The 27,242-nt window shown below is 44.4% G+C and overlaps 2 protein-coding genes across 8 annotated transcripts in view; one reads left to right on the plus strand and one right to left on the minus strand.

The window, feature by feature from the left end:
- Nucleotides 1–356: 356 nt before the first annotated feature.
- On the plus strand, nucleotides 357–6,824 carry PDCD5 (programmed cell death 5). The gene is made up of 6 exons (XM_079988099.1): nucleotides 357–508; nucleotides 1,928–1,968; nucleotides 2,796–2,857; nucleotides 3,588–3,679; nucleotides 4,506–4,577; nucleotides 5,237–6,824. Exons 1-6 carry the CDS (start codon nucleotides 443–445, stop codon nucleotides 5,276–5,278), a joined length of 375 nt encoding a protein of 124 aa, XP_079844225.1. The 5' UTR covers nucleotides 357–442; the 3' UTR covers nucleotides 5,279–6,824.
- Nucleotides 5,391–27,242, minus strand: part of ANKRD27 (ankyrin repeat domain 27) — a 54,992-nt gene continuing 33,140 nt past the window's right edge. For all 7 annotated transcript variants that reach the window (XM_079988086.1, XM_079988087.1, XM_079988090.1 and 4 more), the window contains 9 exons: nucleotides 26,466–26,510; nucleotides 18,763–18,888; nucleotides 17,420–17,617; nucleotides 16,582–16,701; nucleotides 14,486–14,647; nucleotides 13,423–13,522; nucleotides 11,348–11,429; nucleotides 9,555–9,627; nucleotides 5,391–8,823 (listed from right to left, as the gene is read on the minus strand). In XM_079988086.1, coding sequence (XP_079844212.1) covers nucleotides 8,563–8,823; nucleotides 9,555–9,627; nucleotides 11,348–11,429; nucleotides 13,423–13,522; nucleotides 14,486–14,647; nucleotides 16,582–16,701; nucleotides 17,420–17,617; nucleotides 18,763–18,888; nucleotides 26,466–26,510 — 1,167 coding nt within the window. In that variant the 3' untranslated portion in view covers nucleotides 5,391–8,562. The remainder of the gene's footprint in view (nucleotides 8,824–9,554; nucleotides 9,628–11,347; nucleotides 11,430–13,422; nucleotides 13,523–14,485; nucleotides 14,648–16,581; nucleotides 16,702–17,419; nucleotides 17,618–18,762; nucleotides 18,889–26,465; nucleotides 26,511–27,242) is intronic.

The raw sequence follows: 27,242 nt of genomic DNA on the forward strand, positions 1-27,242 counted from the left end.
CTGCTAACTATACGTCGGAGTTCTGCTCTGGATCAATATTGAGCAGAATTTCACGACATTATTGGCAGAGCTAGATCTTATTGGACTCAGTGGGCGCTAACAGTAACTTCTGAGTAGGCTCTGTAAGCAAGCAGGTTTACACCAACTTTCTCTCTCACTCTCTCTCTTAAGCTCAGCTGGTAGAGCGCGAGACCCTTACTCTCAGGGTCGTGGGCGAAAGATTCCTTGCGAAAACCCTTGCGGTCTGATTCTATTGATGGCTCTTGCTTTGGTCTGTTCGGCGCTCGGCTTCCTCTGCCTGTGCTAGAATTCCTCCTCTCGGTGCGTGATTGCGTTGGCCTCGCCTGCTCTTGCGCCGGCGCACTGAGGCGAACGGGAGAGCTTGAAGAGAGAAGCGGCCCCGCCCACGTCGCGCGTCACCGACGTCTCGTCGTCTCTAGCCATGGCGGACGAGGAGCTGGAGGCGCTGCGCAAGCAGAGGATGGCCGAGCTGCAAGCCAAGCACGGGGTGAGCGGAGCGGAGGGCGCCGGGCCTGCACCGTCCCCTCACACGCGGGCGGGCGTCGCCTTCGGCGCTTCGCCCAGTCTCCTGGCCCACAGGCGAGGCCCCTCTGACTGGCCGGCCAGGGGAAGGGCGGGCCTGGGCCTTCGGTTTTAATTGCATGGCGCTAGTCCTCACTGCGGGCTCAGGGCCGCCTCAGGCGTGGGAGGCAAGGCGGGAGGGGCGCAGAGACCACCCTGGGAGAAGTCAGAGGAAGAGACCCGTGTTTTGTGTATTATGCACGTCTGTATATACACACACACGTGAGTTGGGATTATTTCCAATGCTACATATCTACTCACTCAGGAAACCCATTGAGTACGATCACGAAAGTGTATATACAGGGGTGGCAGCACATCTCTTATTTTCAGGGTTTCCGATTCTTTGTTTCAGGGGGAAAAAACCGCAAAGCAGCTTACATCCAATATTAGCACAAACATCTCTCTTTTAAAAAAAAAATGAATGAAGTTAACCAGTTGAAAGAGAGAAAACAAGGACTGATGGTGCTGTCTGTTTTGGGTTTTTTGGGTTTACCCTATGTGGGCTTTTGTGCATGATTGTTGTCAACCATAAGTCCCCCCGCCCAACATCTTTATCCGTGTAACCACCATGGGAGAGGTAGGTTAGGCCCAAGGTGGCCCAGCTAGTGTCATAGCTGAGTGGGGATTTGAACCCGTGTCTCCATGGCTGTATTCTGACATTGGCTATGCCACACTGGCTCTGAGTGAGAGGGAGCAGGGGTTCTATGATTCGGCCACTGCCTGGAAATAGGGCTCAGCGATTGTCAGTCCCAGCATCAAATGCAGCTCTTGGAAGGTTCTTAAATGACTTTGCTCCACTGCCCCACACCCAGTTGCCAACCTGGAGAAGGGGCTTGTGTCAAAAGCACTTGTCAGTCACCCACTAAGGTGGGCCTGTCAAATCTAGCCATTGACTAGGAATCTAGAGCCAGCATTTGCAAAAACATTACTGGTACACATCTTTTTTGCCAGCTCAGCTGTTCTTATATGCCCATTTGTGGCATCAAAGGGAGAAAAAGAAACTTCTGTGAAGTTTTCTTGCCTGGTGACCTACAGGCAATTCTTACCACAGTTTGCAGGCATGTATTAAGTAACTTGTCCATCTGTGGGGCTGAAGTATAGCTACTTTCCCATCTTGATTGGTAGATTCTATATTACCTGAAGATTACGTACTTCAGCACCCTCAAAAGTTGACTCTCATCATTTAGGATCTAGTGCCTGGGAGCAGTAATAGCTGTGCATTTATGAGTTTTTCTGTATGAGAACAGTCCTGGCCATATATGTGTACTTTAGCATTTGTTTGTTTGTACTTCTTCAGTAGTGCTATGCTTTACTACTAAACTGGTTCTTATTTCTAACATTTCAGGATCCTTCCAGTGACATCGCACAGCAAGAAGCAAAACAGAGGTAACAGAGGGGATGAAAACAAAGCCACCTTTTCAGTAGACTGATACCCCTTTATTACGTCGTGCACAGTAGCGGGGAGAAGGCACCCCTTCACATCTTAGGGGGTTTTTTTGCTAGTATGATTGTATCCTGTAATCAGTATTACCACATGACTGGAAGCATGTTGTGAGATACATCTACTGGGAGTTATCAAGATTCATGTCTCTGCAGGTGTGATGGTGGGATAAAATTAACTTTTAATATAATAATAAAAATTATAGGAAAAATGAAGGTGAAACAAATAAACAGCAGCAGAGGTATGGGCTGCCATGTTTGTATTTATTACTAAATTAAGTGTGATTTAGAGGCAGAAACAGAAGAGACACAGAACATTGGGACCAGTAGAGTTTCCCCCCTTTTTGTCATTCTCCTTAAATAAGGTTGCTATCCTTTTTGTCTTTATTAGAGCTTTACAATGCACATACTCTTCTAAATGGGTGTGTAATCTTCCTGCATCAAGAGCCCACTGTTAAACGAGTGAGAGTTTAACCTTTGTAGGGGTTTGGTACTGAGCCATGAATAGCTTGTGATCTGCCTCTGAACTGAATGTGTTTCAAGTTTCCATAGTTGGATTCTCTTTCCCAGATAATAATAAATGAATTTGTGCTCAAATTCCACAGTAAATTCCATAAGGATAGTAGTTTAAATGATTTAAATATAATTGAGTACTAGCAATGTCTAAATATGAAATTTCCGGTTGTACAAAATGGTCAGTGTGTTTTACTTTCTTGCAATGCACTGCACATCTTCTGAAGCTATAATTTATCTGCATAATTTTTCTATTACAGGGAATCAGAAATGAGGAATAACATTTTGGCTCAGCTTTTGGATCAGGCAGCTCGTGCCAGATGTAAGCATCCATGATGCTGACCAACTTCTAATACCTTTCTTTGAGTCCATCTTACTTAGATTGCACATACTTAACTTTACTAAAGGAAAATAATAGTGTTTTGGGTCCAGTTCTAGGCACACTTATGTGGGAAGTAGGTTTCAATTCTCACTACATTTGCTTTTTCTGTTCTAAGGAGGATGCAGAGGAGACGCCACTGGATACTACTTTCTGAACTTATTGTTGATATATAGTTAATTATTCTAGAATGGTCATTAGTGAGGACTGCTGTTAAAAGCTGCTTCTGCTTAATAGTGTAGTGGTATTCCTAAATGTATTGGTGGGTGCTAAGCTAGGACTCTGGACTGGAGTTGACCTCAAGAGGATGGTTGACTTTTCCCCTTTGCACATATCTGCAGCTCTTGTCAGTTGCTCCTGGACCCTGAAGCACTGCAATCTGAAGGCATTACTCTGGACTCCCCCCCCCCCCCCGGTCTAAAAGTTGAGTGGAATGGAACAATCAGAAAGCAGGAGGGAAATGTAAAGATCCTAATAAGCCATGTTTGAACAAAGCAGTATACCGAGTTCCTTAAAATACAGTTTTCCTTTTTCATAAGACCAGGCATAGATCAGTAATCCATCAGTAACAGTTCAAGGCCTTTTGCAGTACTGTGAATAATAAGTCTTGCCTGACTTTAGTAATCTGGTGGTGTTTTAAAAAAATTGCAAAATGTATGTTTTCCTTTTTCAGTAAGTAATTTAGCGCTTGTGAAACCAGAAAAGGCAAAAGCAGTGGAGAATTACCTCATACAGATGGGCAGGTTTGGACAGTTAGGTGGGAAGGTAAGTAGAATCTCTGTCATGACTTCTTGATGAATCAAATATAGGAAATAACTTTCATGAAATACAAATTTATAAATAAATGTTCAAAGGCAGGCAGGCTTTGTGCATCCCACAAAGCTGTGGTTTCGATTTAACCAGTTTATTGAACAAACCATGAATCGCCTCACAGACTAGCAAACAAGCTGCCGCTTGTTTCTCTGACATTTGGCTTGTTTTCCACCTGTTCCTGCTTTGTGTCTTTGTTGCCCGACAAAATGATGGTCAAGCAAGGGTTTGGATATCATGCTAAACCACAGTGATAACAAGCCGTGGTTAGGACGGCTACAAACAACCATGGCTTCACCTTGTGGTTTGTTAGTAGAAAGCAAACACGGGTTATTCTGCTGGACTGAGTTTGCTGTTGCCTGAAAACAGAATGCCAAATTAGATGGATCTCGTGTCTCACTTGGCAAAATAATTCTTACACATCCTGCAAAACATTGATTTATAAGCTTTGAAAAGTTGTACTATTATAGCATAATTCTCTAGCCTATTCACACTTGTTTCCAAATCGCTTTTTTTAGTCTTATATAAAAAGTCGATGAATCGTTTTATGTGACATGAGGGATAGCTGATTACCTGTTAATGATGCTGTGGTGGTGGTCTTTGCTGTTTGGTTTTGTCCTTCCACTGTCATGATGCTCTGGATGAAAGTGTTACCTGTGTGTAGTGTTTAAGTTGCTTGTAATAGGGTGTGTCCTTCTGCCCCCAGATGGAGGCGAGGAGGAAATGTGCCATTCCCACCAAATGAGTATCTGCTACATGAGATTGTTTTTTTACTTCCTAGGTAACTGAACAAGGGTTGATAGAAATACTTGAAAAAGTGAGTCAGCAAACTGACAAGAAAACAACAGTAAAGGTAGGGCATCTTAAAAACTGGAGCCTGTTCGCCAATGGTAGAGTGGTCGCAGGATCACAGCATAGCCAGTATTTTTTGTTAAAGGTTTACTACATCTGCATGCTTCTTCCTGTATGAAGCTGACAGCTTATACAGAGCAGAAAATCTGTATATGGCTACTGCTTACAGTTTTGTGAGGTGGGTGTGGCCAGAATTGCAGCCTTGAACTCTTGGGAAGAGTAGGCAGGTGACTTCATCTCCGAGCTTAGTGCTGTAGTGCTTTGCTCTAAGATGAGAGACAAAATATCCTCCAGTTTGTTCTTTTCAGAGCGCTTTAATCAGTCCAGGAGATAAAGCTGCCGGGGCCACTTCCTGCAGCTTGGTGGGAGGATGTAGCCTACAAGCTGGCCCCTATTATCCCTTGATATAAAGACTATACTATTGTAATAGATTTGCTTCAATGTATCTTGAAAATACATATAGCAATACAGCAAGGCAATGAACAAATAGCTGGGTATTGACTTTTAGGCTGGGCAGGTGCGAGATATGCAGCTGGCAAAAAACCTGGGAGCTTCCTTGCTTCTCTGCTTGCTCTTGTTCTCATAACACAAACAGGGAATTCTTGATTATTAAACTTGGCATCAAAGTTATTTTCACCTACACTGTGTTTTCTCCCCTAGTTCAACAGAAGGAAAGTTTTGGATTCTGATGAGGAAGATTAATTGGTGAAAGGCAAATCATCTGGCGTATGTCAAGGAAAGTGTGCTGTGCCTGGCAGAAGCATAGATGAAAAGTTTACACTTTTTTTTCCCTGTACACATTTTTTTATATATAAAGGGATGATCTTGTGTTCTGTATAATAAAATTAAGTGAAATGGTTTTCTTAGACCGCTTTTATAGCAGAGGCCTGAGAAGTTGTGGTTCACTCCCTATCACTTGGACTTCATTTTTCCTTTGGACACTGCTATGCCACTGGCACCTGTGGGCAGCATGCTCGTCGTACTTCAGTGGCAACAGGATGCCTCGTAACCCAGCAGGGAATGAGAAAAGCTGCGTTGCAAGCAGCCTGCTGGTTTTGTCAAAGTTAGTAGAGTTGCATGTGCAGGAAACAAGATTTTGATTTGAATATGTAAGATTGGAGGCTGCTGTATAAACATGACATTCATGATCCTTTAACCACGGTTGAAGGATTTGGAGCAGCCATGGAGTTTTCCCATCCATGTGCAAGCTCTCCCTCCCCTTTCTCCCGAGGATGGTAACTAGAATTTGCTGTTAGATTTTTTAAAGCCGTTTCAGCATCCTAGTGGACAGCAAATCCCAGTTAGCGTGGTTGGTTTTGAAGCATTGGTCTTCAGTTGGCATGTTGGGGCCTGATCTAAGGTAGATTGCAACAGGAGCACCACCACTCTACAGATAGGTTAGAAAATTAAGAAACTGGTCCCCAAATGCATGTGTTGGTCCCCAAATGTTGAAAACTACTGGTTTAAATGTTAAAGGATCATGATGTAATGTGTGAGTTACATGTCATGTCCGCTTGGGTACTGGAACACTTGCAGTATCACTGAACCAAAGCCAGAGGGGTTGGTTGATCAGAATATGGTTCCATGATACAGTATCTTGCTGGATGATCTGTTGCATTGAAAATTAGATAAATCTTGGTTGGCACGCTATGAAGCTTGAAATAACGTGTGCTTGGGAAATATTTCTCTCAAGAGATGTCTTTCCCCACCCCCTGCCATACATTTGCTAATAGCATGAGTGATTGAGAGTGATGCAACCAAAGTCAGGATCTTTAAACATTTCATTTCAACAGAAGACTTAAGCATGTGCTTAAATCTTTCGTATTAAAATTATTTAAAGGTTTAACAGCAGCTGGATTCTCTTAAATATCGTTCCAACACAGAACTGTGTAGACCAGGTGGTGAACCTTTGGCTCACCAGATGTCGCCAAACTGCAATTCCTGTCATCTCGCAGGCTAAAGGTTGGTAGCAGACAAAACATATTTGTTCATATCCAAACTGCCTCCTTTTCTCAGACAGCTATTGAAACAGCTGGCTAATTCCCCTGGCCATCATGGTGCCATTGTGACTTCAGGTTGTGCCTTTTTGTTGAATGCAAAATGAAATGGTTTTTGTATGTCTACTGTACCAACATCCCATGTAAGGCAGACTGTAAAAGGAGGAGGGGTTTGACCCTCTTCTTCACTGTGGAAGTGGAACATATAGAATAAGAGCTTTGAAACATATTAAAATCTTTCCATAAAGAAACCTGAGTTGTAGAGAGCAATTATTTGTCCATTGTAATTGTATTAAAGACACTATAATTAGTGCACATTGACACTGGTGCACTAATTGTTTACAGCTGTGGCCAAATGCCTCTTTCTTTGGGCTAAAGCAGGGAAGACACCATTCCCCGTGTCTCTGGGTGCTGTAAAGCATTAGGCACTGATTTTTGAAAAAACCAATGCATGTTGCTCCCTGCCCCCTCTACAATGCTCATATCAAACTTGATAATTTTTCACAATTGCATACAAGGGAACTTGTTTACACTGGAGGCTTAGGATGACCCAGAATGCATTGCTTTTCTCCTGCTTCCAGACTCCACAGAAGCACCCATACCTTCATGCAACTAGATCTTTGTTGCTAAAACTGGAACATGAGCAACAGGCTATAAAGTTTTCAGAAAATGCTTTATGGCAGCAGCTCCCATCAACCAGCAAGCTGCAATTCATGACTTACCATAAATAAAGAGTCCCACATTAAGAGCATAGATTAGTTAATTTTACTATTTCTTTCTCTCTCCCATCATTTGGCACAAGTCAAAGGCATGTAAGAAAACTAGGTGAACTCAATTACTTAGTAGAAAAATATACTTTTCCTTGTCCTTCAGGAGCCCACTAGCATTCTACCTTTTTATATACCTTGCACTAACATTCTGAACAGAGAAATATTAAACAATAAAAACCCAATGTATTGTTTACAAATATTACATAAAAACAGAATTGGAATTGACAAAAGTTATTGTGCTGTTCAAGTGATAATTCAACCCCTCTTAAAAATAAAAATATAGAATGGAATGTTTACCAAAATGACGCTCCATTACTAAAAGTGCCCCCATCTATCAATCTGGAAGTGTCTTTTCAAGTAAGGTCAACTAAGCAGCTCTTCCAAGACCCGGTGGATACAGATGTACTCTCTAGCTACACTCATTGCATTTAGTGGAATCGTATTATTGTGCCATGCATATTTGCTATTTTAAATTAAATAGGGTAAGGTTGTAGTCTCAATACAAGTATTTGAGAATATGTTCACTAATGTGGGCTGCTACATAAAATAAAATGATTCAAAATCTCAACTCTGCTAGTCCTGCTCTCCATAAGAAGATGTACCCTTTGTTTATAAAACAGTGACTATAACCTCCCTCACTTCCAACTACCCATATATGGCCCATGTTTCAATAAAATAAATGAGAACCAAAGGATCTGTGCAATCTTGCCCTTTGTGTCAAACTATGCTGCCGGTGTGTGTAATTCCTTTCAACAACTGGTGTTAAACTAGTAGTGCAAAAATGGAAAGAAACTGCTGTCTTTTCAAACTATAATTATGTAGGCCTTGGAAGTCCCATAGGTATTCTGTTCCAAACTTACACCCATTACAGTTATATCTGATTTCAAGACTTCAAGTACAGACTAATGTGTCTCATAGTTTTTGATATCTCCATATACATCTCAGTTTTGTGTCTGTTTAAAATGGATCACACCTGTTGGGTTTTGTGGATCCAACTGCAAATAAACAGCCCTTCTGTCTCCAACTGCAAACTGTGTTGGTTGAGGGAGGAGAGGTTCCTCTTCCTGCCAGTCTTCACATTGCAGTTTTGAATCCCTTGATCCTAAGGATTCTTTGATTCTTGAAGGGAGTGGAACTGACGCCAATTGGTGTTGCTGCTGCTGCTGCTGCTGCTGTTTTTTGTTACAAACTTGCTTCTTTGCCAGTGTTTTCGAAAGCATCAATCATCAGAGCAGCCTTCCAGTGAAGAAACAGGGGCATCTCTGGATAAATTGTGGATGTCATCTGCATCTGAAAGGGCCACATTAACCGTGTGTCTCCGATGCATTAGTTTACTTCTAAGAGGCGCTGCTGCCACATCAGACTCGACTTCATCCAGTGTGGGCTCCCCTCTGCTGCTGGAGTCAAGGATCTGCACCCTGCTTTGTTTTAAAGGATCCACGGGCTTTAGCTTGCTCTTATCAAAGCTCTTAATAGCTAACTTGAGAATCAAAACAAAAAAGAGCACGTTAAGATGTTTTATTTTTATCTGGCTGATAAATCTAAAGCAAATACCATTAAAAGTTTCTCCTACTAATCAGCTGCTACCCTCCTGTAACTTCAGCCCAGTGGGTCAAGTCTGGCTTTCTGGGGCAGCAAAAAAACAACTCTTTGCCTTCCTCTTTGTGAAAGCCTTTAAAGAGTGCGATCCTGCCTACCCCCCCTACCCCCACCTCCAATATCTTTAACCAATATCTTACCCCCCCCCCCCCCATCCCTGACCATCCTGATTGTCTTTTTCTGAACCAATTCATCTACTGGACCTCTCCACTAGATAAAATATAGGGGAGAAGGAATGAATCATTCAAGTAAGAGGCACTCCATGTTGAGGAAAGGGCTATGGCTGGCACACCTTAATTATGTCCTGCCCTTCCTCCCAAGGAGGTCACAGTGGGAGACATCGGGATTCTCCCATTTTTATCTTCATAACATGCCAGGTGAGTGTGTGTGACTGTTGAGTAAGCTTACAACCAACTCCGTAGCAAGTTGGCGTCTGAAATCAGGTCTCCCCAGCCATAGACTCTTGTCTATTATGATGCATATCCAGCACATTTGTAGAACTAACACCCCAAGAATCTCAGCCACCACTTATTTTAGTTTGCAATTTTTTGTAAACCGCTTTGAGGGGCTTTTTCTACAACCAAGCCCTTCATTTCAAACCCGTCTTCCTACCTGATGCAGTAATTCATCATTAAAGTTAGGGACGCTTTTATCTCTCGTTATAGTTTTCCGCAAGTCTTTTGACCTAAAGACACAAACAAACAAGGCTAAAAGAAACTTGGTTACATTTCGGTACAAGTCACTCAGTACAGCAGTGTATATCTGCCAGCCACCAGGTGGCGGTATTTCAGTAACAAAACCTGCTCCGTTGCCTTTGCTGAAAATTCTTAATATTTGACCTTCCTGGGGTATAAATGTCATGAGTTGTCCTTTGGAGTCTAAGCGTACAAAGATCAGAAGACAAGTCATTTAAATTTACCCTTAGGAGCATCAGCTACTTTTCCAACGGTCTAAATTAGGGACAGCCAGCTTGCGTATTGGATTCTTTATTCCCCAGCCACTAATTGAGGCGTCACAGAGTGTTGCACAACCTGACCTCTTTGCAGGTGCTCAGGCTCTTTAAACGAAGTCAGTGCAGCCTAAGCAGTGGAGGTGTCACTGTGACACTGTGACACTTGGACATGGCTGGGACATCGTGAGTTGGATTGAAAAGTGCCCTTCCATTTGGGGTTCGAACTGATGTGGAGGGAGGCAAATTTTGGCAGTTTCCCTACATGCTCCATCTCTTCAGAGGGATGGTGAACTTTTCTAAATAGAAATGGAGTGGCAGAGAGAAATCAGCAAAAATCACTCTTTGATCCATTTACAGGGGCCTCCACAGGATCAAAGCTCCCCGTGTTCACAGAATGTCAACTTCCCGTGGGGCACCTTTGGATGTGACCCTATTTATTGAAAAACATTTCTGTCTCCCTTTCTGTATTTTAGGATTCACTAACCAGGTGGCATATGCAAAGGCTGGAACCAAAAGAGAGGCACAAGGGCTTTTCAGCCATCCTCTCTGCTGCAGCTCCCTGTGCCGTCTCTGAAAGTTGCCTCAAGTAGTAGAGACCTGACCGAGCTGCATTCTGTTAAGTGCCAAATGGTGTGTCAGAAGGGGAAACTATGATTGCCAGCATTGGAATAAGCCAATGTAATTGAACCAACTTCAAACCCTGGTTTGTTCTGATGCTAGTAATAATAATATAATAATTTCTTATTTATACCCTGCCCATCTGGCTGGGTTTCCCCAGCCACTCTAGGCGGCTTCCAACAAAACACTAAAATACAATAACCTATTAAACATTAAAAGCTTCCCTAAACAGGGCTGCCTTCAGATGTCTTCTAAAAGTTTGGTAATTTTTCTTTCGACATCTGGTGAGAGGGCATTCCACAGGGCAGTAACCATAGTAACCATAGTTTTTTTCAGTTTGGACAAAAGATGAAACCATAGTTAATTGAAGACCTCCTGGTGTGTTGGCTCATACTATGGAAGGGCTAAACAAAAGGGCAAAAAGCTTGTCCCAGCTCCTGCTCAAATGAAGACCTCAAACTCAGGTTACGGTTTGTATCAAAATATGGAATGTTTAGATCGGCACGACATAGGCAAGCCCTGTTCAAATGCACAGCAGGTGCTACATATGTCTGCACAAGCAAAGGCATTTATCCACCAATGACACTCCCCCTGCAACCCCTTTATAAAGGAAAGCAGGGAAAGTGGTGGGCACAGTAAGCCCAGTGAGCTTCATGGCTGTCGAGTGGGGATTTGAACCCTGGTCTCCCAGGTCCTAGTTTGACACTAACTACCACACCAGATTGACTTGGAAGACATCCTGCAGCTCCAGCCCAATTGAAGACTGCATGCAGTGTTATCTGATGCTTTGGCAGTACCGGCAGGCAGCACTCGGAAGGCAGTTTTTGAAGCTTACTTGTTAAAGCGGTTGATTGACTGGACCAGCTGAAGGCGCCGGGCGACGAGATCGTCTGCTATCTCGGGAGATTTAAAACTGACTGCAGGTTTAAGTAACGAAAACCATTAAATTGGCATACTTCTTTAGCAATCAGTCCACACAATCCTGAATTAAGAATGAATTAAGAATTAAGAATGAATGAAAGCCACCTTCAGCTAACTTTTAAAAGCCACCGAAGCTGTAGAGATGCCTGAGCAGCTTGGCATCATTGCTACAGCGGGTCGAGAATCCTAAGATCCGGTCTGTGGCTGAACTCAGGCATCAGGAAGAATGAGGCGGGAACTGAATCAGAAGAATGGACTGCACCACTTCAGGTGTTGGGAGGGGAGATCAAACCTTCCTCCCTTATATGCAGGGAAGTTTGAATACGTGTTTAATAAAGGCATTCTCACCTGCACGTCCATTCTGCCAATGCAGGTGATTTGACCGCCTCATTCTGCTGCCTGCAGAACATGAAAATCGCCCAAAACCCAGAAAGTGGTTTTGTTCAACATGGCACCCTGTCTAGCATATGCTGTACTCTATACATTCACATGGCCATCTGCAAAACATACAGGCTGAGCAGAGGGCCATGAAGCAACCTATGTGGCCCCCGCATCACCACCCAGCCCACTCCCAAGCCTTTCAAAAATCCCTCCTTATGGCAAGGTCTCCTAGAATAAACTTCATGAGGATCAGCTCCTTAGTGCTGGCAGCAGAAAACGGCAGGTGCAAAAATATCCCTGTGGGGATTGAATTACATTAGCAAGAATACTGGGCTGTTGTCAATCATTCCCACTTAGGGCAGGAAACAATCATCTTGGAGTAAACTGGGTGGGGCTATAAAAGGAAAGACAGAGCCTTGCCCATCCCAGGTAACAACACCGGATCTGGGCTGGCTCCTGTTCTTTTTTAAAAAGAAAGCTTAGAATTATTTAAGCTGCCAGTGACATCTCTGCTTACACAACGGGAAAACAAAGGTATTTAGCTCTCCTAGGACTGATCTGACCCCAGGTGTTGGCACAAAGTGCATTAGGTAACATCTACCTCCATTAGGCAGGGATCAGGCACCTGCTTTACATCTCCAATAAGAAGGGTCAGGTGACAGGAAAGCTCTCCGGTTGAGACCCTAGGGCAGTGATGACCAAACTTGGCCCTCCAGCTGTTTTGGGACTACAGTTCCCATCATCCCCGACCACTGATCCTGTTAGATAGGGATGATGGGAGTTGTAGTCCAAAAACAGTTGGAAGGCCAAGTTTGGCCATCACTGGCCTAGGGAGCTGCTGGCAGCCTCAGTAGACAATGGGAAAATAGCTAGACCTGGCACATTCTTAGGTTCTTGCCAAAAAAAACTGAGCAGAGTAGCCACAGCAGCCCTTTTGCCAGCACTGGCATGTAGAGTACATGCTTTGCATTAGAAGGTCCCAGATTCAATCCTAGTGTATTCAGTTACAAGGATCTGAAGTAGTGGGTGATGTCTTTTTCTACCTGAGACCCTGGAGCTAAATGGACCAATGGTCTGACTTGGTATAGGGAAGCTTCCTACGTTCTGTTTTTTAATTTTGTGAACATTAAGTCCCAAGTTCGGCTGCGGTCTTTGCATTACCAAAGCTAAGGAGTTTGCCTGTATGTGCTAAGCCTACTGCAATGCAATGCAAAAAAAAAAAAAAAAAGCCACAGAGCTAGTCCACAGGACATGGGATGGTTTTTCTAGCTACCTGGCAAGTTGCAAACATCTTTGCAGGCTTATCAATGTTGCCATTTGAAGAAAGAAAAACAAGAAACAAGCCTTTCAAGCTGCTCTCTCCACACCAGCTAGTGGAACAGAGGTTTGCCCCCCATCATCACAGCTCCCTTTTTAAACCTGATTTTGGAAAAAGCTCTTCAGAAAAGAATACATATATCAAGGCAAGCAGAGAAGGCAGAGACCCTTTTCATCTGGCACAGCAGCAAATGAGCTTCCCTGCCCTGCTCAGCCCACCAGCCCTCCGCCTGCTTAGTAAGGTCAGTCCCCAGTGTGATTCATTTCTGCTAGTCAAAATGCCACACTCACTTTTTTTCCTGCTCTTCCCAGTCACGTGAGATCTGCAGTCAGTCTTTCTTCCCTCTTCTGAGGTTCCTACGGCCCTCAGCAGCTCAAGGATACCTGATTTCTTTAAATTAGGTGGGACAAAAAGAGGAGGTAGTTTCTCATTTTAAAAATACTTTATTTTATTTTATTTTATTTTATTTTATTTTATTTTATTTTATTTTATTTTATTTTATTTTATTTTATTTTATTTTATTTTATTTTATTTTATTTTATTTTATTTTATTTTATTGCTGTATATTATATGAAGCTGCCCAACAGCACTTACAGCAAAAAAAATGATAAAATACAATTAACATATAACAAAATATGCATAAGAACTTCCAGCACAATGAATGAAAATGCCACTCTTACAGTGTTCAGAACACAGTAAAAACAGGTTTTTAAAGGGCTGGAGTATATAATAAAGAAGCAGGTACATTTTTAGAGCATCATGACCGTTCTAGATTCTTGGAATATTTTAGCACAGTCAAACAAAGGATGGACGATGGACAATATCTGACCAATCATTGGTCAGCAAGCTAGTCCTACCAATTACCACACTCCTACTTTTGTTGTCTATGTCAGGGCGTCCCAAACTCCCCACCCGCCCCCACCCATGGTGCACTTGAAAAATGTTGAGGGTCTTGCCAGACCTCTTCATGATTTTTTTTTCCCGTTGTAGCAATTGGAATGCACTGTGCTAGATGCTGTATGTTTTTTCAATTGTGTTTTTACTGCTTTTGTTACTCTTACATTTTCTTGTATTGCAATTTGGATTCCATAGAACTCAAAGGGCACGTGTCCTTCACAGACACTCCCAAATCCACCTGACTGAAGCTGTGGTCCACGGACCACCGTCTGGGAGCCCCTGATCTATGTCGCTTGAGAATTATAGCTTCAGGCCGAAGCTGGAGCCAATCACACCCCCCCCCCCCCGTTGATATCTCTGGCTGATCAGTCCATGAATAACTGCCAGGGGGAGGCTGGTAGGCTTACTGTACTTGTGGGCAAGCAAGTTCCTCCTGTGGAGAAATGGGCCACTTACAGGCTCAGCGTAGTCACGGGGCGTGCACTGTCTGTTGTTCCGAGCATGTGCTGATGCGCCGTGCTGCAGCAAGAGCCGGACCAAAGGCTCGTAGCTCCCGATCACAGCTTTATGGAGAGGTGTGTTGCCTTGGTTGTTGGACAGGTTAACTGAGGCCCCATTCTGAAGGGAAAGAAAGGATGGCAAAGGACATTCAAGCGATGATACTGAAAGGAGGTCACACGGAAACGGCAAGTTCTCATACTTCTTTCAGTATCTCAAAATGGTACCGATGAGGAAGTTGCATCAACTTTTACTATGTTATCTGTTGGGGGGTCTGTGGCAGAGGATCTTTCCTGTCTCCCATCTGATCCTCTTAAACTTTAGATGGCAGGGATTGAACCTGCATGAAACGTATCTGCTCTGTCAGTACAAGACGGTCCCCCTCTCAAATTCTTCCTTTGTTTTATTTACATCCCACTTTTCATCCAAGAAGCTGAAGGTGACATACATCTCCCTCCCGCCCCCATTTTATCCTCACATCAACCCTGTGAGGTTGGCTCAGAGTAAGGTCCACCCGTGAGCTTCATGGGTTAAATGTGATATTTGAATCTGGGTCTCAAGTCAGTCCACAATGGCTCTTCCAATATGGAAATATGCGTTTTAATGTAACAAATTGGCAAGGACAGATCTACTCTCTCATTTCATGCTATCAACAGAAAGGCAATGATTAAGCAATCCATTCATCCCACTGTGCTTTCCATTGAAAAGTAGCAGCCTGGTTCAGACAAAATGGGAAACCACTGAGTTTACCATTATGTCAATGAACCTGCAGGAGCCGTGAACTTGCCTTCTTCCTTTTCTTCCTCTTTGCTGCCACAAGGAGGAGACCGGCAGCTTTCACTTCCGCTTTTAAATAAACCACAGTTCTGAACTGTGGCTTGTTTCAAACTGGAGGCCAACACTTCATTGTAGCTGCAATTAAAGGGGGGCAGAGTTCTTCACACAACAGGAAACCACGGTTTCCCATTATGCCTGAACCAGACCAGCGAGCTGAATCTAAAGATGCCCTTCCAGATACAGAAGAAATGTGAAACTACATCCAAATGTGCTATTGCACAACAGGATGCCTGGGGAGTGCTACGTAATCCAGCTGCTTCTGCACTAAGTGCACCCATGCACAGCTCTTGCAGAAGCATTTGCATAGCTGCACAATAATATATTTTCCTTCCGCTCTGAATCCCAGCCCACTATGCTCACATGATAAGGTGAGTACATCTGCAGTAGCTGATCAGTAACTGACAAAGGGCAAGTTTATACAAATGAATGCCAGCATGAGGCTTAGATTTCCCCCATAGTTCTCTTATGGAAGGGATGGAGAAGCTGTGGTCCTCCAGGCATGTGAGCTCCCTTTTCCATCAACCCTAGTCAGCCTGGTCACTCAATGATGATGGGGAGGGACGGAGCTTCCCCAATCATACTTTAGGGCAGTGGTTTTCAACCAGTGTGCCATGGGCAACACTGGAGTCTTTCCTTCCCTCCCTCCTCTGATGCCCTCTTGTGTCTCTGCTTCCCAAAGGCTTGCACAGATGTTTGTTGCAGCAGCTCTGGCTACAAGCTCGGCAGGTGAATGGTGCCTCTGGGGCTGACCAGGGGGTGCTTTCCAGGCCCCTGTGGGGCAGTGTGAAGAGGCACTTCTCTTTGGCGGGGGGGGGGGCAGCTCAGAGACCAGGAGTGGCAGCTGCAGCCACCCAGAGGACTCCCAAGGAGAGGGGAGGAAGCTGAGGGAAGGTGTTTGAAAAAGGGTGAGAGGCTGCCAGCTCTGCAGGCAAAAGGTGATATAACCGGGCTCCTGAGCCCTACAGGGGTGCTATAGAAAGACGTTAGTTGGTCAAGGGAGCCATGGATGCAAAAAGGTTGAAAACCTCTGCTTTAGGGCAACCTATCCTTTAAAATGTACTCTCAAAATGCTGAAATTAAGAGCAGAGTATGATGAAAAGTCCTCTGCTGTTCGGAATCTTGCCAGATCTGCCACCTCATGATGACTGAATATGAAAAATAAATACCACAGTCGAAAGAAAGAAAGGAAAATGTGAAAATACCCAAAGATCCCTTACCTCTAACAAACAGGCTGCTATCTCTAGATAGCCATTCAAGCAGGCATAAATTAAAGGAGTGTTTCCATAAATGTCCTTTTTATTTTGTTTAGCTTTATACTCTATCAGGCACTTTACCACCTATGGAAAAAAGGAAAGAAGTGTTACCATGGCAGCTTTGAACAGTTTCAACACACGCAAAAACCAGAAGTAAAAGGGTTCAAGTCCCCTGCATTTTCTCAATCTTTCTTTCTATAGACGAAACCAACTCACATTAATGCTTTGTAAAGCACAGGCGCAAGCAAGATTATTATCGGCATAGTGAGTGCAGTTGCTCATCTTGTGCCTGGCCCCATCCATACACTCAAAGGGAGCTATCATGGACTTGGGCAAATCCCAAGGTGTGCAAAAGTGGAAACAAAATTGGGTGGGTGGAAGAGCCTTGCTGGATCAGGCCAAAGGGCACCCCTTTGTTCTCATGGTGGTCGACCAGATGTCTCTAATGGGAAGCCCGCAGGCAAAACCCAAGCAAAAGAGTGCTCTTCCCTCCTGAGGTTTCCAGCAACTGGTATTCTGCAGCTTTTACTGCCTCCAACAGTGGAGGTCTGCTGTGGAATATCCTGCCAGCACAGATTCAGCAGGCACCTTGTCTGCAAGCTTTAAAATGCCTGCTGAAAACTTTTCTATTTCGCCAGGCAAAATATACAAGCAATTAAGTATGCATCCCTGCAATGGTCTTCTTTTTATGAGTTTACTGTATGTTTTTGTATTGTTGTAAGCCGCTGTGGTATATTTTAATGATACAGCGGTATATAAATAAGTAAGGTCGAAGAGGAGACTTCCCTGCTGCAACCCTTACCTGAAAGTGCCCGTTCTGGCTGGCGAGGTGGAGAGGTGTCGCATGGTGAGCATCCTTTGCCTCCAGGTTGGCTCCGTGCTTCAGTAAGAGGGAGACCAAGTCCGCATGTCCATGGAGCGAGGCCACGTGCAGCGGCGTCAGGCCCTCTTGGTTTGTGATGTTCACTCCGAGGCCGTTGGAGGGAACTCGGAAGAGTTTCTATCGGGAGGAAGAAAGGGAAATTCCATCAGAGCCTTCTCAGCTGACAAGCAAGCAAACATCCCACAGCAGCCACCGCCTGGAATTCAGCGCTGCCTTGGAAACTTCAGAGTGCTATTTGTGTGCTGAGATGATGCAAATGTATTGGTGTAAACTCACCATTATTATGAACAATGATTTATTAAGTAGCAGTAGTAGCATTAAGTGCCTTAAACTACTATGCACATTTAAAAAACAAACAAACCCAAACTAGACAGGGCTTGTCCATAGGTTTACAATCTAAAACATCACAACCAATGCTGTATGATTTTCATAGCTTAGTTGGCAGAACATGAGACTCTTAATCTCAGGGGCATGGGTTTGAGTCCCACATTGGGCAAAAAGATTCCTGCACTGCAGGGGGTTGGACTAGATGACCCTTGGGGTCCCTTCCAATTCTACAGTTCTCTGATTCCATTTGGTTAGCAAAGGAGAAAGCAGCAGCTGGGAAATCGAGAGCAGAGGCCTTGTTACTTGTTTACTCTCCCACAGGCAAAGACTCCTGGAAGAGGAGTGCAATGCCAAGACAGGGAAATTGTCCACAGGGAGAGGAAGCAGTGGCGAAGCAAGCCGATTGGGTGCCTGGGGCACTGCGCATGCCCTGTGCCCAGGGGCATTGCCAGGTGCCCGTGGGGCGGGGCGAGTCAGGGCAGGACACTCTGCTGGGCCTCCAAGGAGCCTGCCTGCCTCTTCCCACTCAGCTGCCCTACAACTGAGGGGGAGGCAGTGGGCGGACCATTTGGGCAGTGTGGAGCCTGCACGCGCTCAAGCCATCGCATCACTCCCAGGTGAGTGCCGCCTGGCATTTTGTCACCCCCCTCAGTGGTGACACCTGGGGCAGCCCGCCCCCACCACACCCCCCTTCCTCCGCCCTTGAGAGGAGGGTGAGTTGAGGACAAAGTGCAAAGTTTTCTCCCCCTCCCTGCCTCTTCCAGAGGAAAACAAGCTTCTCCTGAGCAGCTGCTCAATCCTTTCAGGAGCCTGATTACCCAGGAGAGCAGCTTCATCTCAGGAGGTCGTGAACTCTGATAAGGACAAGGGGCGGAGGATGTTTCAGAGCTGGGCAGAATGAATGACAGGTCTGGGCAGGAGGAAGATGGGCAGACCTTTTGCATAGGGCCACATCTGGAACACTGGCACAAGGGGTGGCAGAACTCCAGCTTCTCCACGCTGCTGCCGGCTTCTTCGGGTTCCTCTAGATCGTCTTCCGCCCATTCCAAAAGATAGCGCACCTGTTAAGAAACGAAGGCCGTTCTAGAGTCAGAATTGTAGGCCTTATTCTCACTAGGGTGGTTAGGGTGGCCAGTGTCCTATGTTACAGAGAACAGTGTTCTGTTAGAAAGGCTGACTGGTCAAACTCTGGTTTAAACATTTTTTAAAAACCCAGAGGAGGAGGAGCAGCCTGAGCAAGCAGACAGCTCAGCTGGCCGCAGTCTCCCTCACTATGGTAAGATGGATTGTATTTCTATTCAGAATTGTAGCAATTGTTTCTAAATCTGCGTTAATAACCTATAACTTAGCATGTGCATGTTTCATGCACCCCTTTTTTAAAAAAAGAATGTATTTATTTTCTTTTGGGAGAGGAAACCTTGGGGTGGTAAACCCGACCCTGAACTGAACTACATCTGATGACAGAGAGACGCTCACATGAACACGCCCTCGTGAAAAATAATCACTACACAAAGAAAACTACCATGTCATAGAGACAACCAAGCTTGAGCCCTTTCTGCTTGGATATCTCATTTTCTATATGAAGTATTGTTGTTTTGCCTGCATGGAGGAATACTGAAATTATGGCACTCCCCCTGCCCCATAGGCAGCATTTTAATTCAAACATCGATATGCCGATTATTCTGGAAATTGGCACTTACTGATTTTATTTCTCAGTGTATATTAAGCTCACCTTTCAAGGTGGGGATGGGGAACCTGTGGCTCCCCAGATGTTGTTGGACTACAGCTCCCCTCAACACACAGCCCTTGCTTTAGGTTGCTCTAGCGCAGGCTTCCTCAAACTCGGCCATGCAGATGTTGTTGAACTACAACTCCCATGATCCCTAGCTAGCAGGACCAGTGGTTGGGGATGATGGGAATTGTAGTCTCAAAACATCTGGAGGGCCAAGGTTGAGGAAGCCTGCCTAGCCCTTCTCAGACATATAATAGTACATTATAGACTGCACAGAAATTCACCAAAGAGATGATATACAAAAACTAGTATCTTAGAAACATTTCAAACAGGTCAGCATAAAACAGATCATTGTGTTTCAAAAACCAACAGCAATTAAAACCGGGTAAGAAAAAAGCAATCTGGAATAGGTAATTGATAGAGACTTGTGCAGAAGAGACCAGGTAGACACAATCCAGTGGGAATAGCATAACTAGAGCTGGGGGGCACCACTGAAAAGGCCCTGCCCTCTTGCTCCTTCCAGCCTACTTGACCTTACCGGTAGGCCTGTTATCACTTCAGTAGGACATCATCCAAAGTCTCCTGTTACTTTCTCAGAAAGATAAGATAAAGGAAATCTAACATTTCACTTCCCACAAGTCAACTGCAGACCAGTTTCCCAAGGAACCATGATGTAAATTAGAAATGACTTCCTCACACTTAATCGAGTCTTTGACGCTCACCTCAGCCCAAGGCCTCTCAAATCCTTTTAGCCAGGATTGCTGAAGATTAAATGGAGGGCTTTGGGCCAGAATATACCAAGGTGCTTCCTTGAACAGCCTTTATTCCACTTAAAAAAAACAAAAACCCAACCTCAACCACAGTTGATTTTTAATCAAAGAGACAAGAACGCTGACTTTTCTCAAGAAAGAAAAGAGAATATGTTTGTCATTTCTTGTCTTTCTGCCATCAATTAATGCATACGTAGGCTTGGGCAAGTTGTCTTTGTGGGGGTGGAGGTGGGGCTTTGGGCAAGATAATCTTGGTGGGGAGCCCTCTTTTGAATCTGCCCCCCTCTTCCTCCTTACTGCCACTGCCTCTTCTTCTAGGTGAGAATCAACAGCCCAGGAAAGGCACAGCCCTCCACTTGAGTTCCTACTTGTTTATTTATTTCTCACTTTGCTCTATCAATTGAGCATGGGGTGGGGCACACACCTGGACCCACCAGTGCTGGCATTCTTGAAGACACACCTGGAGATAAGCACCCCCTATGTCTCCTGACTTGAATCTTCTGCTTCAACTGATGTTATGGGGTTTTAATGGGCTCACTCATTATACATTTTAAATAACAGGTGTTTTAATGTTCTTGATGAATTTATTTTACCATGTACTGTATTTTAATTATTACTATTTTTAATAAGCTGTTTTTATCCTTGTTATTTTGCTGCCGGCTTCCATTTGTTTGTGAACCACCCGTGTATTTTTTTTTCTTGAAACAAAAGATGGTATATAAATTATTATTTTTAAAAAGTCATGTAAAACTATAAAATCAGCAGGTAACAGAGTCTAAGCAAGCAACAATGGACTGTAACCAGCCACCTCAAAACACCTGGGTAAACAGCTGTTCTTGTTGTTTAGTCATGTCCGAATCTTTGTGACCCCATGGACCAGAGCACGCCAGGCACTCCTGTCTTCCACTGCCTCCCGCAGTTTGGTCAAACTCATGCTGGTAGCTTCGAGAACACTGTCCAACCATCTCGTCCTCTGTCCCCTTCTCCTTGTGCCCTCCATCTTTCCCAACATCAGGGTCTTTTCCAGGGAGACTTCTCTTCTCATGAGGCGGCCAAAGTATTGGAGCCTCAGCTTCATGATCTGTCCTTCCAGTGAGCAATCAGGGCTGATTTCCTTCAGAATGGATAGGTTTGATCTTCTTGCAGTCCATGGGACTCTCAAGAGTCTCCTCCAACATCATAATTCAAAAGCATCAATTCTTCGGCGATCAGCCTTCTTTATGGTCCAGCTACCCTTGGGTAAATCCATCACAGCAGACAGCCAAGGATTCCACTCCACTTTCCTCCAAAACAGATCCCAACTAAAGGAGCTAAACTAGACAACGCCATGAGGACGCAACAAAGAAGGTGAAGTAAGACCTTTCCACCTCCCCCACCATCACAGAGTAGGCACAGTGGGGTGCTTTCACTTCTGCTCAGTTGTGTTCACTGCAAAACATCAACTGTGTGCATTCCAGCGGTCTGATCTTCCCTACACCAGAAAGCATTACAGACCCTGCAGTGCTGGAAAGAGTATAGGGGCAATAACCCTTCCCATTCCATACTGAGACCAAGGCTCCAATAAGGAATGGCCAGCCCTGTCAGTCATTCACCCACCTCAAGAATTCAGGAATCCCTCAGATTATCCTGACAGGTCCCCCACCAGCCACCCCTCCTTCCCACAGGCAGAAACAAGACTGATCATCCCCACAAACTCCTTTCTTCAGCTGCACACATTTATCACCCAACCTTGAACAACAAGGAGTCTAGCAGACCAATCATTAGCTTGCCACAGCTTCCCAAAACATTCCCTCCCGAAGTTTCGAATCAGTGCCTTACCAAAGTTTAATCACGCTGTCTCAAATGTATCTGTTTCCAATGACAATGGATTAAGGAAGGATATTGGTCAAAAGGTTAAATGCATTTTAAAATAGGTGCACGTGTTAAGTATCCCATGGAGCTGCTGTAATCTGATCTCACCAAGTAACACACTCTGAATGCTTTCAGAGCAAGAAGGAATGCATTAAAACATGCAATTAGAAGGATGCTTCTTGCTGTGGAACTTGATTCTACATAGCTTCTCACTCTCTAGAGATTATGATATATAGTAAAATATTATTCACCCTAAGGTCCCAAGGCGGGTTACAACATTAAAACACAATATTAAAAACTTTTTAAAACAACTTGCAATCACAGAAAAAGGAGAGGTATATATTTCAGACCCACAAGTGTCAAAAGCCAGGGTAAAGAGGCATTTTTCTTTTTACCCCTGAATGGGGTAATTGTACCCCTGAAGGACCAGGTGCACAGCCTGGGAGTCATTTTGGACTCACAGCTGTCCATGGAGGCACAGGTCAATTCTGTGTCCAGGGCAGCTGTCTACCAGCTCCATCTGGTACGCAGGCTGAGACCCTACCTGCCCGCAGACTGTCTCGTCAGAGTGGTGCATGCTCTAGTTATCTCCCGCTTGGACTACTGCAATGCGCTCTACGTGGGGCTACCTTTGAAGGTGACTCAGAAACTGCAATTAATCCAGAATGCAGCAGCTAGACTGGTGACTAGGAGTGGCCGCCGAGACCATATAACACTGGTCCTGAAAGACCTACATTGGCTCCCAGTACGTTTCTGGGCACAATTCAAAGTGTTGGTGCTGACCTTTAAAGCCCTAAACGGCCTCAGTCCTGTATACCTGAAGGAGTGTCTCCACCCCTATCATTCTACCTGGACACTGAGGTCCAGCTCCGAGGGCCTTCTGGCGGTTCCCTCACTGCGAGAAGAGAAGTTACAGGGAACCAGGCAGAGGGCCTTCTCGGTAGTGGCGCATGCCCTGTGGAATGCCCTCCCATCAGATGTCAAGGAAACAAACAACTATCTGACTTTTAGAAGACATGTGAAGGCAGCCCTGTTTAGGGAAATTTTTAATGTTTGATTTTTTTCCTGTTTTTAATGTTCTGTTGAAAGCCGCCCAGAGTGGGTGGGGTATATATTATTATTATTATTATTATTATTATTATTATTATTATTATTGCACTGGCTGACCCTTTCAGCAATGATCCTATGAAGTTGCCTTCTGCATCAAACTATTGCTCCATCTAGCCTAAACTCCGCTCTCAGGCAGGGCTCTCTCACATCTCCTTGCTACCCGGAAGTGCTAGGAATCAAAGCAGAGACCTTTTGAATGCAAGGCATGGGCTCCATGCCCATCACTGATTTATCAATTCAAACATTATGCCAAACCATGGTGAGCCCAATTCAAAGGCACAGCTTCCAGTGCTGACTTTGGAATGGCTTGGTATGATATCTGAATACAGCTTCACAAGACTTTCTTTTTTTTCTTTTTTTTTAAAATGAAGAAATCTTCAAACATACAATCGTATAATTTGCCTTACTGTCAACTGCTGCTTGTCACCATTTTAAAAGGCTTCTGGTGAAAAAGATAGCAGGGCTCAGGCAGTTTTCAGTCATCACAGGAGACAGTAAATATTGCAAATTATAGGATGGAAGCAGCAAGGCTGCTGCTGCTGTATGGAAAACGAGGTATTACAGATCAAAACAACCCCAGTTGCTTTTACATTTCTGTAAGTCATTACCCCAAAAAAAATAAAAATAAAAATGTGTTTGTTGGTTAGTTTTAAAATTGCCATGACTTTTTGTTCAAAGCTGATACTACTATTTCAGGAAAAAACATAGCCCAACTTCCCTCTTAGGACTACTCATGAGAAAAGTTACTCATGGATATGAATATCTAAGAAGGTAACACAGGTATTGCATCTATGAAAGGCACATCTGGACTGCAATACTTAATTTAGATCAACCAAGAGAGGAAACTGGCAGCAGGATGGACGGATGGCTAAAAACCCACCCACAAATGCATTCATGTGGAACCTACAACAAAATGTTTTTGTGTCAAGTTCAAGTTCTGTGCCCTTTTTCAGGGCACTCCATTGCACTCCCTCTCCTCAATTTGCCAGTCCCCCTCCCAAACACCCACCAAGAATCAGCCAGCAATTCATTGTCATTGAGCATGTTCAGTCATTGGAGAAGGAATTCACTGTTGGAATATACTATACAGGCTTCTTTTTAATTCAGGCTGCTTATGAAAACTACAAATGGCAAGCACCATCCTAAAAGAGCCATTCTCTCTTCTCACATGCAGAAGGGTAATGCCTCTTCTAAGAGGATGCCAGCTGCAATACAATTTCATAATCGAAAAGCAAAGGACATATGCTTCTTGCTTCAGAAGTACAGTCATACCGCATGTTACGTGTGCTTTACGTTGCCACTTTTCAGGTTACGAACGCGGCAAACCCGGAAGCGTTTACTTCTGGGTTCACCGTGCGTGCATGCGCAGAAGCGCTCTATTGCGCTTTGCGCATGCGCAGTAGCGGCGCTCCACTTACGGACTGTTCAGTGTGCGAATGGCACCCCGAAACGGATCACGTTCATAAGTAGAGGTACCACTGTATTGTTAATCACCCATATGCAAATTGAAAAATGATCAATTATCCAACTAAAAATATCATGATTAATCCATCAGTATTTCTTTTGAGTTGCAGACTTTCCTTTTCCTCTTTGAAACACATAGAAATGTGGGAGGTGGGGATCTATTCGCCCTCTCTGCCTCAGTTTATATTCAAAGGAAAAGCCACATTTGAAAAATACACGCTACCTGCATAATGATTTTGTGTTTGTAGCACAGAGCAGGATGGTGATGTCTGCAACACATCCAGCATAGAAGGTTAAGACATATTCCTTCTCCCTTGCATGCCAGTTTCCGACGAGAAGGGCATTTTTGATATGGGGGAGCATTCAACCATACGATTTTGCCACCTGCATTCTGAAGCCATTCAGTCCCAGCAGGGGACTTGCCACATGCTCTTCCTACACATGGATATACACTCTTCAACAGTTGAATCAATACAGAATGTACTACGAGGCAGTCTAGTGTTGTGCATTTAATTCTAATGCATTTTAGATGAAGACCCAGAGTGTTCAAAGGAGGTGCAGCCTTCTCTAATCCTGGCATTTAAGGTCTTAGAGGAACCAAGACTGCCTCTCTGAGATGTTGAATATTCTATAATGTGCGTAAATGGCTAATTATATGATTTCACAGCAACACAAGAGGCACCAAGCTTTTTAATCTTTTTTAATTAAAAAAAGCATGTTACTCCTGCAATCAGAGTGAGCATGGCAAAACAGGAAGCTGCTTCAAAAACAAAGGGGAGGAAATGTGTTATGTATGCAGAAGTGTTTCCTTAAGTGCAAAGCTCCATTGCCAGCAGTCCTTTAACTAAAGGGTGTTGTGTTACTACCCCTGTTCTAGCCCCCACTACAAATGTAACAAACCCCTTGTTGGGGCTCTGCCCATCCTGTCAGGAATGAGCGGCAGCATCCACAGTCTGGTCTGACCCCCTGGTCCTCTGAGCTTTTCTCACCTGGGCCTCAGAAACAGGGGGGAAGGAGTGAAAGGGTGCCCCGATTCTCCTACTTGTTCTCAGCAGCAACAGACTGCTGCATGCTGCAACTGGCCCAATTCTGCCTCAGGCTTCCAGCCTTTCATAGGACTTCTGGGCTCTTCCTGCTAATGGGGTCATGATTCCGTTGTCACAGCAAAGCTACAGGGAACCAGGCAGAGGGCCTTCTCGGTAGTGGCGCCCGCCCTGTAGAGCGCCCTCCCATCAGATGTCAAAGAGATAAACAACTACCTGACATTTAGAAAACATCTGAAGGCAGCCCTGTTCAGGGAAGTTTTTAATGTGTGACACTTTGATGTATTTTTAATCTTTGTTGGAAGCAACCCAGAGTTGCTGGGGAAACCCAGCCAGATGAGTGGGGTACATATAATAAATTATTATTATTATTGTGGCACGGAGATAGCTCCTTAAAGGAAATGAACCTGTTTGTTCCGCTCAGCGGGCTGTTTTGCTTTCCCCAGCCACTGAAGATAACAGGTGGCTGATGCAGGAAGATATGGTCCAGGTTGGCCCCACAGGAGGACGCAATTTCCAGACACTCCCATTATGGGAATAAAAGCATGTCACTGTTTGGTCACCTTTAACAACTGCACACTCTTACTGTTATGCTCGTGGAAATCTGTACATTATAGAGTGCCATCAATGCATGCAAACAGGGTAGCACAAAGCATATGAGATCTTACCATTTCAAGGTCTCCATCAGCAACTGCTCTTAAAAGCTTCTCCACCTATGTAATGAATACAGCCAGAAGAAAAAGAACTGTTTAGTTGTACTACTAGGGTATTTTGGTTCTTTCAACCTTGCTGATACTTCCTCTTGTGCCTAGTGTTGCTGTCTGGGCTACAAAAGCATCTACACCCAGAGAATCAGTTCACCAAATAGGATGGAAGCCTCCCATCAAACTGCATGTGATGTGGCACTCGCATCCTTCCTCAGGCCACACATCTCCTTGTCCTTGTAAACAGTTGTAGGAAGGGGTCTAGCATGTGATCATTTTGTAAATTCAGCTCTTCTTTCCATCTTGCAAGCAGGAAACAGAGAGTGACCAAGTCTAGCCAAGGGGGGCTCTGAATGAATCACAAGTGAGTAACATGCATCCCCCCAACCTCACTTGAGGCAGTTCCTGATACCTTCTGAAGCTGCCCCATCCTTCCATCCCATGAGAGTTGAGCTGATTCCTCTTAGTTTCCTCCTTGCTTTTGCTGGCTTTTAAGATGTTTTTCCCCTTCTTGCTATGGGGTCTCAGAACAAGTGGGAGTTTTCCCCTGTAGGAACAAATTGGCCAACTACTGCCATATATGTATGTATAGCACACTAAAGTCAAAAAGAAATTACTTTTGCTCGCTTTCCAGAACAAATTCTTCTGCATGCTCATTTGAGAATAAACCATCAAACTCAGTAGGGTTTACTTCTGAGCAGACATGCATAGGATTGGGAACTCTAATCTGAGGTAGCCACA

Source organism: Podarcis cretensis (assembly GCF_951804945.1).
Source record: "Podarcis cretensis genome assembly, chromosome: 8".
Classification (NCBI taxonomy): Eukaryota; Metazoa; Chordata; class Lepidosauria; order Squamata; family Lacertidae; genus Podarcis; species Podarcis cretensis.

Excerpts from the sequence above, each read along its gene's own strand:
- PDCD5 (XM_079988099.1), top strand. The coding sequence starts at position 443 with ATGGCGGACGAGGAGCTGGAGGCGCTGCGCAAGCAGAGGATGGCCGAG. Across the intron at positions 509-1,927 it reads AGCTGCAAGCCAAGCACGGG|GATCCTTCCAGTGACATCGC; the intron begins GTGAGCGGAGCG and ends CTAACATTTCAG. Across the intron at positions 3,680-4,505 it reads TTGGACAGTTAGGTGGGAAG|GTAACTGAACAAGGGTTGAT; the intron begins GTAAGTAGAATC and ends TTTACTTCCTAG.